The sequence below is a fragment of the Oncorhynchus gorbuscha genome, linkage group LG06 (assembly GCF_021184085.1).
Source record: "Oncorhynchus gorbuscha isolate QuinsamMale2020 ecotype Even-year linkage group LG06, OgorEven_v1.0, whole genome shotgun sequence".
In the NCBI taxonomy this organism is placed as follows: domain Eukaryota; kingdom Metazoa; phylum Chordata; class Actinopteri; order Salmoniformes; family Salmonidae; genus Oncorhynchus; species Oncorhynchus gorbuscha.
In genome coordinates this window covers 23,362,138-23,375,176 of record NC_060178.1, presented here as the reverse complement: position 1 = coordinate 23,375,176, position 13,039 = coordinate 23,362,138, and the positions used below count along the sequence as shown (strand labels likewise).

Genomic DNA, 13,039 nt, shown 5'->3' with positions numbered 1-13,039 from the left:
GATGATGTGACATTAATTCAAATAGCTGTAAAGCATGACGTTTCTGTCCTACTATAACAACCCATACAAATGATCTTACAAGTCATGCAAATACAATACTGCCTACTTCCCTAGAAGTTTGTAATAAAACAAAAGGTTGAATTATGAGACAGTTTCTAGGCCTAATTCAACACGATACATTTGGCCCACGATTCCTGATTTGGTCATTTTTATTTACACGCAGGAAACGAATTATATCAACACCATTAACGAAGTTATAAAGTAAGTATGTAGCCTATATTTCAGAATAAATGTGGAAATTCCCTTGCAGGCCTATATCTGAAATATTAATAGAAAATATTTTGGGGGGGGGTAATTTAATTGTCTAGGCTATTGGGTACACAGGAAAAACCAATATGGTTTATGGGAATTGGACTTAAAGTATTATAATGTGCAATCAAATATTCATTTAAAGTAGGCCTAATTTAAACCAGAGGAGTACGTGCAGATCATAGGCATATTCAGTTCAACAGATACAAGGAACAAGACCATGCTAATCAAAAAATGTATTTATTACACAAACCAAAAAGTGTAAATAGCAATGTAGGCCTATTCAACATAATTAACAAACAAATACACTATTTACTTTTCACAAAATAGAACAGTATATGTGGCTAATGATATTGTTTATGAAGTCTACTTTCTGACAGGTGACAATGACTGGAATTGTTCTCGGACAAAAAAAGTACACGCAGATAGGCTACAAAACATCTTAAGAACACATTCATATTAATTTAATAAGACACGTAAGGTAAACGAACCAAAAGCACTGAGAAATGAACACAACTATAATGGAATGTATTTTGGCATTTCAAACAAAGAAGAGGTGTCACACCTATTTCAAAAGGAATGTATTTTGAGGCTCTTGTTGTTTGTCTCTATAAAAATCAGTTTCTCACATATACCGATCTAGTCCTGACGCAAAGTTGGCTTGCCTCATGTAAGAGTTGTTGTAAGAGTTCATTGGGCTGGAGAGACCCAATAGTTGCTCAGTGTGTTCGGCGCAAGACCCCGAGCGCACGGTTGGTAGAGACATCCGGTTCCCGGTGCAGTACACCTGAGAAGTACCTGGAGAGAAACTGGATTGCGTCATGGAAGGCAGGTGGGGAGGAGATGCTGAGGAAGAGTATGGATAACCAGGTGCCAGGTTTGATGACAGTCCTCCACCGCCTCTGCCCAGTGAATTCCCTGAGGGATTGACAGTCTGCATCTGGAAGCAATTGGAGGGGTCAGTGCCAGTGAGGGAGCAGCTAGCTGACATGGTGCCCAGGTCTCCACCGCCTAACCCCAGGGGGTTGAGCTCTCCTCCCTGCATCACCGACTCCTGGCTGATGATGTTGTCGATGCTGAACATTCTTGGCTGCCCTTGACTGACCCCGGCAGAGGTCTGATAATGATGCAGCATCCCCGGGTGGGGGGAAGCTGCCAGCTGTGATCCGTAACCCGATCCTATTCCTGGGTACAGGGTGTTGGGGTATGCCGGTCTGCCCATGGAGGTCGAGGTGAACGCGCTAGAGCTCTGCAAATAACCAGGATACGTGCTTACGTCAGTGCGCTTGAATCTTTTCCTCCTTCGCAGAAAACTCCCGTTGTCGAACATGTCTTCAGCGGCGGGGTCCAAAGTCCAATAGTTTCCCTTACCAGGCCTTCCAGGTTCCCGGGGAATCTTGACAAAGCAGTCGTTGAGGGTGAGGTTGTGGCGGATGGAGTTTTGCCACTTCTTTGAGTTCTCTCGATAAAAGGGAAAACGTTCCATGATGAATTTATAAATACCACCAAGTGTGAGTTTTCTCTCGGGGGAGTTGGCGATGGCCATGGCTATGAGAGCGATGTAACTGTAGGGTGGTTTCCCTCTCTGAACGGGCCTCTTCCTCCGTCGACTCCCCGTGGGCATGAGCTCCTCGGTTTGACCCAGAGCAGCTCCCTCCTCTCGGTCCGTGTTCGGACTAGGTCCCCGGGGCTCAGACTTGATCAGAACCCCGTCCTTCGTCCGGGCCGGCAGCTTCAGTGGTGGTGGCGGTATCGGGGAGTCCAGACTCACGTTAGGCAACATGACCAGCGGGCTGGCCGCATCGTCTGGCGACTGCTGGGACTCAGCAGTCATGTTACACATGCCCGAAAAGTAAGAGAAATTTGCAAGATTCATAAAAAAATTATGTTTAATGTATGCTTGAAATGTAAAAAAAAGTAATATTCAAATTGCCTCTGAAAAAAATGCAGGCACCATAAAGTGAGAGGGATATCTGCTATTGTTTTGCACAGAGACGGTGCGTGCGTTTTGGGTCCCTCCCTATGTTAATTTGAACCCTGTCCACCTCGCCGCCAGTGAGCATTCTCTCTTGCCAGGTGAGTGGCGTGGACAGTTTTATAAACCAGGGGTCGAGTGACGACACTGGCGATAGAAAAAGGGGGGGGGGGGTACTGCCCCCTGACAGAACATGATTTTCACATACCGGTATATCTACTTTACTAAATTATATGTAAGGATGTTGCACTGTAACTCTGGGATAAATAACGTGATGATACTTGACCATTTAATTCCCAGAGTAGGATGAAGTTTGCCTCTTATTTTATAGATATGCCCACATCCTCGTTCTTTTTCTTGTGGCCTATGTCAGTTACATTAAAACAGCTAAAACACATTTTTTTATGACATATTCTGAAGTTGGAACGCATATAGGCAACATTACATTCAAATAACCGATCAAACATGTTAGACGCTACTAAAATATTTAAATACCGGGTGACTGTAAAACGTTGTGATTGTGTTAAATTGACATAAGCACACACAGTCCGTTTAAGTGCTCCAATCACAAGTTATTATGTGAGTGATAAGTGAAGGACCAGGGAGCCCTCCCCCCTCTCTGTTCTCTCCGTGTGTCTGAGTCGCTGTGGGTTTGCTCTGGACTGCAGTGTATATCTAGGCCAGAAACAACATGGACAGAGCTGCTCTATGGGATTCCAAACCCAACGCTCAATCCACCAATTGAAAAATAATAACAATCCATTAAAAACAAGCAATTGAGCTGTGAAAGCTTTTGGGGAAGAAAAGAAAAATATCCTTCTATTTCATTAGGATGTTTGGAAATTGATAATGAAACTTTACTCAAAGCAGAGGGGAGGGTAATGTTTTGGGACATTGTAATAAGGAACAGCATATTGCACAAAGTCACCATACAGGCAAGCTATTAAAACACTATCACATGATAGCACTCCTAGTGGATTCTTTTGTCAAATTGGGGGTGTTACATTAATAACCCAATAAAAGACACAGAAGATAATGTACCAAGACAAATATTTTTGATATACGTTTTCAACATAAAAATCATCTTAAATAGCTTCAATGGCTTTATTTAAAAAACTATTTGAATTGCATCAAATGGAGGACATACATTTTGCCAGTGAAAATAATATTCTAAAGGTTTGTTAATCTGAGTGTGACAGTGTTAGTAGGTGTGTGCATGCGTGTGTGTGTGAGAGAGAGAGAGGCTAAGAGAGAGGGGGGGCAGTCAGTGTGTGTGTGAACGAGGGGCAGCGAGACACTGTGTTCAAAGCAAAGGTTAAACCAACAGGGCTCTCTCACAGGCTGATATGAAAGAAATGGTGTAATGAATCAAACCAAGTCATAAACCATAAACGCCCTCCCTTCTCCACTTCTCCACTTCTCCACTTCTCCACTCCCCACTAAGCATTCCCAACACAAAGTCATAAACCATAAACGCCCTCCCTTCTCCACTTCTCCACTCCCCACTAAGCATTCCCAACACAAAGTCCCCCCCCCCAGCACCCACCCCTCCCACAGCTCAGACTCACTAAGCCCAGCTAGCCACTCTCAGCCAGTGGCTAACAGCTTCAGACAGGCGTGGGAGCAGGGGTGAATCCAAGCAGGATCTGCCCCCAGAGCTGCCAGGTCAGGCAGGACAAACAGAGGCTATGGCCAGGAAACAGCCCCTCTGCCCTGGGGCCTACGGCCTCACTGTAATCCCTGTACCCTCCCATCTCCCAGTGCTCACACACACACACATGCACACACGGACACACAGACACACACACACACACACACAAATATACACACACACACACACACACACACACACACACACACACACACACACACACACACACACACACACACACACACACACACACACACACACACACACACACACACACACACACACACACACACACACACACACACACACAATCTTATTTTCCTTAACCCTAACCTTAACCCCTAACCGTAATCCTAACCCTAAACCTAACCCATAACCATAATCCTTAACCTAACCCTAAACCTAACCCCTAACCATAATCCTAAACCTAACCCTAAACCTAACCCCTAACCATAATCCTAAACCTAACCCCTAAACTGTGTAAGATGCCATCTTTCGGATGGGACATTAAATGAGCGTCCTGATTCTCTGTGATCACTAGAGATCCCATGGCACTTATCATAAGAGTAGGGGTGTTAACCACGGTGTCCTGGCTAAATTCCCAATCTGGCCCTCATACCATCATAGCCACCTAATAATCCCCAGCATCCAAGTGGCTCATTCATCTCCCCTCCTCTCCCCTGTAACTATTCTCCAGGTCATTGCTGTAAATGAGAATGTGTTCTCAGTCAACATACCTGGTAAAATAATGGTAAAATCAAAAAATACAAGCTTAAAATAGCCCTTGTCCTCATGGGGATGTGAGAAATGTTCCCACAAGGGATAAATGTCCTTGTTTTAATATCCTTGTGGGGACATTTTGGGATTTCTGGTCCCTACGAGGATAGAAGAACAAGCCAAGACCACACACACAGTCTGCCCCTTCACCAACACATTGCACCAGTGCACTCCAGGCACTGTGAGGGAGCAACACATGTATGGTATATGCAACATGCAAGTGTTTATCTAAATTTAATGATTCAATTGGTCACTAATTTACAATATGACACATTAACATGAATATTGGTAGTTCTGTTAAGAAACCTTTGAGATGCTGTTTATAATTCATGTACAGCTAAGAAGAATTCAAGGTGTCAGATATCTCCACGCATGTCTGAATACCATTTTGAAGTTCTTACTACATCAACTCACAGACTCCACAGAGACATTTAGAATTTTCACAGCTAGAAAGAGAATAATAATCTCTCCTCTGTTTCTCTCTCTGTGGGTACATGTTTAGCATCACCACATCTGTCTCTCTTCCTCTCTTTGGAAGAAAAAGAGAAAAAGAAGAAAGGGAAAGAGAGAAAGAGGTCAGGAGGGAAGGAGTGAAAGAGAGAAAAGGGGAAAGAGGGAAAGCGAGAAAGAGGTCAGGAGGTCAGGAGGGAAGGAGTGAAAGAGAGAGAGAGAAAAGGGGAAAGAGGGAAAGAGAGAAAAAGGGAAAGAGGGAAAGAGAGAAAAGGGAAAGAGAGAAAGAGAAAAAAGGGAAAGAGAGAAAAAGGGAAAGAGGGAAAGAGAAAAGGGAAAGAGAGAAAAAGGGAAAGAAGGAAAGAGAGAAAAGGGAAAGAGAGAAAGAGAAAAGGGAAAGAGAGAAAAAGGGAAAGAGGGAAAGAGAGAAAAGGGAAAGAGAGAAAGAGAAAAGGGAAAGAGAGAAAAAGGGAAAGAGGGAAAGAGAGAAAAGGGAAAGAGAGAAAGAGAAAAGGGAAAGAGAGAAAAAGGGAAAGAGGGAAAGAGAGAAAAAGGGAAAGAAGGAAAGAGAGAAAAGTGAAAGAGAGAAAGAGAAAAAAGGGAAAGAGAGAAAAAGGGAAAGAGGGAAAGAGAGAAAAAGGGAAAGAAGGAAAGAGAGAAAGAGAGAAAAAGGGAAAGAGGGAAAGAGAGAAAAAGGGAAAGAGGGAAAGAGAGAAAAAGGGAAAGAAGGAAAGAGAGAAAGAGGGAGAGGGAAAGAGAGAAAGAGGGAGAGGGAAAGAGAGAAAGAGAGAAAAAGGGAGAGGGAAAGATAGAAAGAGAGAAAAAGGGAGAGGGAAAGATAGAAAGAGAGAAAAGGGAAAGAGAGAAAAAGGGAAAGAGGGAAAGAGAGAAAAAGGGAAAGAAGGAAAGAGAGAAAGAGGGAGAGGGAAAGAGAGAAAGAGAGAAAGAGAGAAAAAGGGAGAGGGAAAGATAGAAAGAGAGAAAAAGGGAGAGGGAAAGATAGAAAGAGAGAAAAGGGGAGAGGGAAAGAGAGAAAGAGAGAAAAAGGGAGAGGGAAAGATAGAAAGAGAGAAAAGGGGAGAGGGAAAGATAGAAAGAGAGAAAAGGGGAGAGGGAAAGAGAGAAAGAGAGAAAAAGGGAGAGGGAGAAAAAGGGAAAGAAGGAAAGAGCGAAAAAGGGAAAGAGAGAAAGAGAGAAAAGGGGAAAGGGGGAAAGAGAGAAAAAGGGAAAGAGGGAAAGAGGGAAAGAGGGAAAGAGAGAAAGAGGGAAAGAGTGAAAAAGGGAAAGAGGGAAAGAGAGAAAGAGGGAAAGAGTGAAAAAGGGAAAGAGGGAAAGAGAGAAAAAGGGAATGAGGGAAAAAGGGAAAGAGGGAAAGAGAGAAAAAGGGAATGAGGGAAAAAGGGAAAGAGGGAAAGAGTGAAAAAGGGAAAGAGGGAAAGCGAGAAAGAGGTCAGGAGGTCAGGAGGGAAGGAGTGAAAGAGAGAAAGAGAGAAAAGGGGAAAGGGGGAAAGAGAGAAAAGGGGAAAGAGGGAAAGAGAGAAAAGGGAAGAGAGAAAAAGGGAAAGAGAGAAAAAGGGAAAGAGAGAGTTGCTGAGTAAACACTTAGAACCCATTCATTCGCAAAGTGGCTCCAGGGGTGGAGGGGGGTAAGCATGAGAAAAATAGGGGGAATGAAAGTGGGACAGAGAGAAAGAGAGAGAAACGCGCTAGAGAGAACTCTACCCTTTTCTTGCCCAAGCTAATCAAGTACGGGCCAGGGCTCCTGAAAACACAGGGATTATCAGAGTACTGGGGCTCTATTGGGCCGGCTAGGCCCTGCTCGCTCCTGCACTGCACGCCTCACTGCCCTGCTATAGCACCGCATATGGTTCTCACACACACACACACACACACACACACACACACACACACACACACACACACACACACACACACACACACACACACACACACACACACACACACACACACACACACACACACACACACACACACACACACACACACACACACACACACACACACACACACACACACACACACACACACACCCTCTCACTTTAACACACATACATTGTGGAGATCAGGCACCAAAATAACTGAATATACAGAGTGCACACAGAGTCAGAAAGTGAGACAAAGGACTTGTTCTGTTACTCAACTTCACTGTTACTGCCTCAGCGCCAAGTCCAACGGCTAAAGAACTGGGTTATTTGGGGTCATAGGTAATATAGAAATCAAACAAATGCTAACAAAGATTATGAAGCCTCTATGAAACCTATGATGTACTGAAATGTAATTCCACTGTTAACTCTTTTTATAATGGCCACAGCAGCTCTCACTGGTTTATTCGACTTTGTCCCCTAGGTCTCTGTCAGGTCAGGAAACCCTCTGTAACAGGTATGAGCAACACACCCTGCAGCGCTGCGCTCATGCCTCAGGAATGAACTACTGACACCAAAAAGGAGATGTGACGTCCTGTTTTCAGATACGCAGAGCAGTTCAACAATCAGGTGACGAGGTGGAAGATGTTGAGACGCCAGGATTACTGAAGCACTGGCCCTGTTGGCCATGTTTTACTTTATAATGCTTTTGGGTCTTTCTCACTCTCCCTTTCCTACCTATAAAGCCTAGCTAGTTAGCAAGCAATACAAGCAATAACAGATGATGTGTTTTAGTGTTGTCATTGTTTCCAATTCTGAGTGGAGCATATGTAGGCCTAATTTGACTTACCAACCGTGGCCCCAGCTCTTCATTACTTATCCATTTACCTTATAACCCTTCATCCTCTCATTTCATTTGGTCTGAAAGGAAATACGGTTTCAATTGGCATAACATAAAATAATGACTGTGTTTTTGTGGACTATATCAAAGCTAAATACACACCTTGTCGAGTGAACAGTTCTTTCCCAGTCAAATCAATCTCCTGGCAGGATTGGAGAGCTAGTGATAGGCCCACCACTCACAGGCTACATGCTCCCACCATCACAGGCAACATATTCCTACCACTCACAGGCAACATACTCCCACCACTCACAGGCAACATACTCCCACCACTCACAGGCAACATACTCCCACCACTCACAGGCTACATGTTCCTACCACTCACAGGCAACATGCTCCCACCACTCACAGGCAACATACTCCTACCACTCACAGGCAACATACTCCCACCACTCACAGGCAACATACTCCCACCACTCACAGGCAACATACTCCCACCACTCACAGGCAACATACTCCCACCACTCACAGGCTACATGCTCCTACCACTCACAGGCAACATGCTCCCACCACTCACAGGCAACATACTCCCACCACTCACAGGCAACATACTCCCACCACTCACAGGCAACATACTCCCACCACTCACAGGCAACATGCTCCCACCACTCACAGGCAACATACTCCTACCACTCACAGGCAACATACTCCCACCACTCACAGGCAACATACTCCCACCACTCACAGGCAACATACTCCCACCACTCACAGGCAACATGCCCCTACCACTCACAGGCAACATGCTCCCACCACTCACAGGCAACATACTCCCACCACTCACAGGCAACATGTTCCTACCACTCACAGGCAACATGCTCCCACCATCACAGGCAACATGCTCCCACCACTCACAGGCAACATACTCCCACTACTCACAGGCAACATGCTCCCACCATCACAGGCAACATATTCCTACCACTCACAGGCAACATGCTCCCACCACTCACAGGCAACATGCTCCCACCATCACAGGCAACATATTCCTACCACTCACAGGCAACATACTCCCACCACTCACAGGCAACATACTCCCACCACTCACAGGCAACATACTCCCACCACTCACAGGCAACATACTCCCACCACTCACAGGCAACATGTTCCTACCACTCACAGGCAACATGCTCCCACCACTCACAGGCAACATACTCCCACCACTCACAGGCAACATACTCCCACCACTCACAGGCAACATACTCCCACCACTCACAGGCAACATGTTCCTACCACTCACAGGCAACATGTTCCCACCATCAAAGGCAACATGTTCCTACCACTCACAGGCAACATGTTCCTACCACTCACAGGCAACATGTTCCTACCACTCACAAGCAACATGCTCCCACCATCACAGGCAACATGCTCCCACCATCAAAGGCAACATGTTCCTTCCTACCACTCACAGGCAACATACTCCTACCACTCACATTCAACATGTTCCTACCACTCACAGGCAACATGCTCCCACGACTCACAGGAAACATGCTCCCACCACTCACAGGCAACATACTCCCACCACTCACAGGCAACATACTCCCACCACTCACAGGCAACATGCTCCCACCATCACAGGCAACATGCTCCCACGACTCACAGGCAACATGCTCCCACGACTCACAGGCAACATGCTCCTACCACTTACAGTCAACATACTCCCACCACTCACAGGCAACATGCCCCTACCACTCACAGGCAACATGCTCCCACCATCACAGGCAACATGCCCCCACCATAACAGGCAACATGCTCCCACCATCACAGGCAACATGCTCCCACCATCACAGGCAACATGCTCCCACCATCACAGGCAACATGCTCCTACCACTCACAGGCAACATACTCCCACCACTCACAGGCAACATGCTCCCACCACTCACAGGCAACATGCTCCCACCATCACAGGCAACATGCTCCCACCACTCACAGGCAACATGCTCCCACCACTCACAGGCAACATGCTCCCACCATCACAAGCAACATGCTCCCACCATCACAGGCAACATGCTCCCACCACTCACAGGCAACATACTCCCACCACTCACAGGCAACATGCTCCCACCATCACAGGCAACATGCTCCCACCATCACAGGCAACATGCTCCCACCATCACAGGCAACATGCTCCCACCATCACAGGCAACATGCTCCCACCACTCACAGGCAACATGCTCCCACCACTCACAGGCAACATGCTCCCACCACTCACAGGCAACATGCTCCCAACACTCACAGGCAACATGCTCCTACCACTCACAGGCAACATGCTCCCACCATCACAGGCAACATGCTCCCACATACCATCTTTGAAATAAGCAGGTGGCAATAGCCGAAGAGCATGTTTGCAAAGTAGGCTATTGCTACCTCCCTACTTGGCCTACTTTGCAATTAAGTACTTAAGGCATACTAAATGGAATATATTATTATTATTATATTATTTGTTTGCATATTTATTTGTTACATGTCACAAACCTCTACCGCAAAATTGTGTGCTGTTTACATTAGGCCATGAGCCAGACCCCCACATTTGGGCTGTCGGGCTCACCAATGTCTCATAATGACTTTCTTCAAGGTCTATGACCCTAGAGTTGGAAATGTGTGATAACAGTGCAGCAATGACAGCTTTCTCTGTGTTATCACTCTTTCTTTCATCCCTCCATCACATTTATTTTCCCATAGGGATTTTACCCCATGACAATGTCAGTATTCAACAAGTCATTGCTCACATATACCCTTTAATCATATATCATTGGAAAGCTTAGATTCACAACTATCCATCAGGCACCTTTTCGGAATGTTCAGGTCAACAGAAGTTTGAACGTTGACCTCTAGGTTACATATCAAAATGACCTGTATAAATTGCTTTGAAAAAGGAAACCCTGATTGATTTGTAACTATTTGTGCCATTGACATTAGAATGCTGGAAGCTTAGCCATAGAATTCCATCTAGTGGTGTAGCTTTGTTTTGGAAACGGAACTCTGATGATACCGGCAGCACATTACAGACACACACAGCTAGAACAGGGTTTAAAAAAAGATTTGTAGATAGAGGAGCGTCACAAGATCCAAGCATTAACCCCACAACCACCAACCAACTTAATGGACCAAATCCACATGACCATACCTGTATGAAATATAATTGTAGTGTGCCCAATAATATCTTAACATGTTCATAGTGATGTAGAATACACAACCAAACAAGACAGGTGTGCCGAGTATATAAATATGTTAAATTATTCACAGAATTGTGTTAAGAATGTGCCACAAAAAAAACTGTCCCGAATCAATGATTTTTGAATATGTTATGATCATTAATTGGAGATCATTTTGATATGTACTCTAGAGGTCAAATGTCAAAGTTCTGTTGACCTGAGCATTCCAAAAATGATGTATGATTAAAGGGTATATGTGAGTGTTATGGAATAGGTTAGGTGGGTCAGGTGTTAGGAGAATGATTAGACACTACCACTACCACTTCTATACTCCATCCCCTGGGGGCAGCAGCAACCGGTTGGGATGATGTGCTCTGCCAGGAAGCCTTGATAATTACTCAGGTATGGGCAACCAGGATGATTATCAGTCCGGGAGAGATAGGAGGCCAGAAGCTTCTCAGCCAGCCTTTGCTTGTTTCCTTGTGTTAGTTAAGCCTCTTTAGTTGGTCATGCCTTAGTTTTGTTTTTTGCATGTATTTATTTTGTCACCATTAATATAAAAATAATCTGCTTGGACTGGCAAACCAAGAGGTCAAGACGGAGCTGACCCAGAACTCGGAATGTTTGCTGTCTCTTGAGTACAGATTCATATGTTAAATCAGGTTAACTAGGCCTAAGACCCCTAGACTTAGCGAGTGCAACAAAATCGGTAGGCTAGTTATTCGTTTGATAACATGAGCATTGTCATGGGGTAAAATGAATGTGATGGAGGGATGAGAGAAAGAGTGATAACACAGAGAAAGCTGTCATTGCTGCACTGTTATCACACATTTCCAACTCTAGGGTCATGGACCTTGAAGAAAACCATGATGAAACATTGTCACCCTAAGTGAGCCCAACTGACCCCCCTGCATGGACAAAATGTTTAGCTGATCATCTGGCGCCACAATACTTCCGGTATTTTGCACCTGTGACACGCCCTGCTTAGTTATTGCACACCCAGTAAGCGTTTGGAAAATTGGTCATGTGACATTGTTATTCTTATGATTCCTTTTATCTGTGACAGGATGAACTCTAAGGTTCAGTCATGAAGATCATCAATGTAATCAAGAAGTGCATTTACTTAGGTCTGTATGAAAATAGACTGATTTTGTCCACATATTAGGTTTTTCCTAATGTAGTCTACCCAATAACTAATAACTAATACCCAATAACTAATAATAATAATAATTTGATGGGTGCTTATATACAAATGTGTGAATTGGAAATGTGTTTTTTGTATATCCCAATTCTTCCTATGACAGCCTCGGAGAGTGGGGTCACGGCCAGGGTCTGCCATTATCAACGGTGACCCTGGAACAATTAGGCTCAAGGGCACATCGACAAATCTAATATGTCACCTTGTTGGCTCAGGGATTCAAACTATGGTCCCAACGCTCTAACTGCTAGCTATAGGCCTAATGCAGGCCTAGCTTATGTTATCACCCAAAGTTATTATCCATGTGAATAATGCATGTGCAAAATAACGTTTGTAAAAGTTTTTAAATAGAAAGTCTCCCATGCATTTCAACAGCCTTTCATGTGAAGGTCATGGAATAGCCAAAAAATAGTGATCTGATCTAGATTTAGAGTTTTTGGGAGACTGAATGTCCTGCAGAGCTCAGAGAATGATGTTGTAGACATTCCCTGAATACTCACTGTTTAAAGTTGATACTTCCATTGTTGGACCTCCAAATTAATTATATATACCCATTGATTCTTGAAGAATATAACTTCTAAATGCCTCATGAGCTTAGTTCAACTGTCGTAACCCATCATAACCCCAAATTCTAAGCTTGTTTTGCTCCAATGTTAGTGAACAATGTAAATGTAAAGCCTCAAAACATGGTTAAAACTATACTTTTGATTTAATGGATGGTCAGTCCTTGCATCCACAGCTCTGTA

The 13,039-nt window shown here is 44.5% G+C and overlaps 1 protein-coding gene across 1 annotated transcript; it reads right to left on the bottom strand.

The window, feature by feature from the left end:
• Positions 1-532: 532 nt before the first annotated feature.
• LOC124037059 (forkhead box protein E4-like) lies at positions 533-2,365 on the bottom strand. Its single transcript, XM_046351692.1, has one exon. The coding sequence runs from the start codon at positions 2,183-2,185 to the stop codon at positions 935-937; it is 1,251 nt and encodes a 416-aa protein (XP_046207648.1). The 5' UTR covers positions 2,186-2,365; the 3' UTR covers positions 533-934.
• Positions 2,366-13,039: the final 10,674 nt, after the last annotated feature.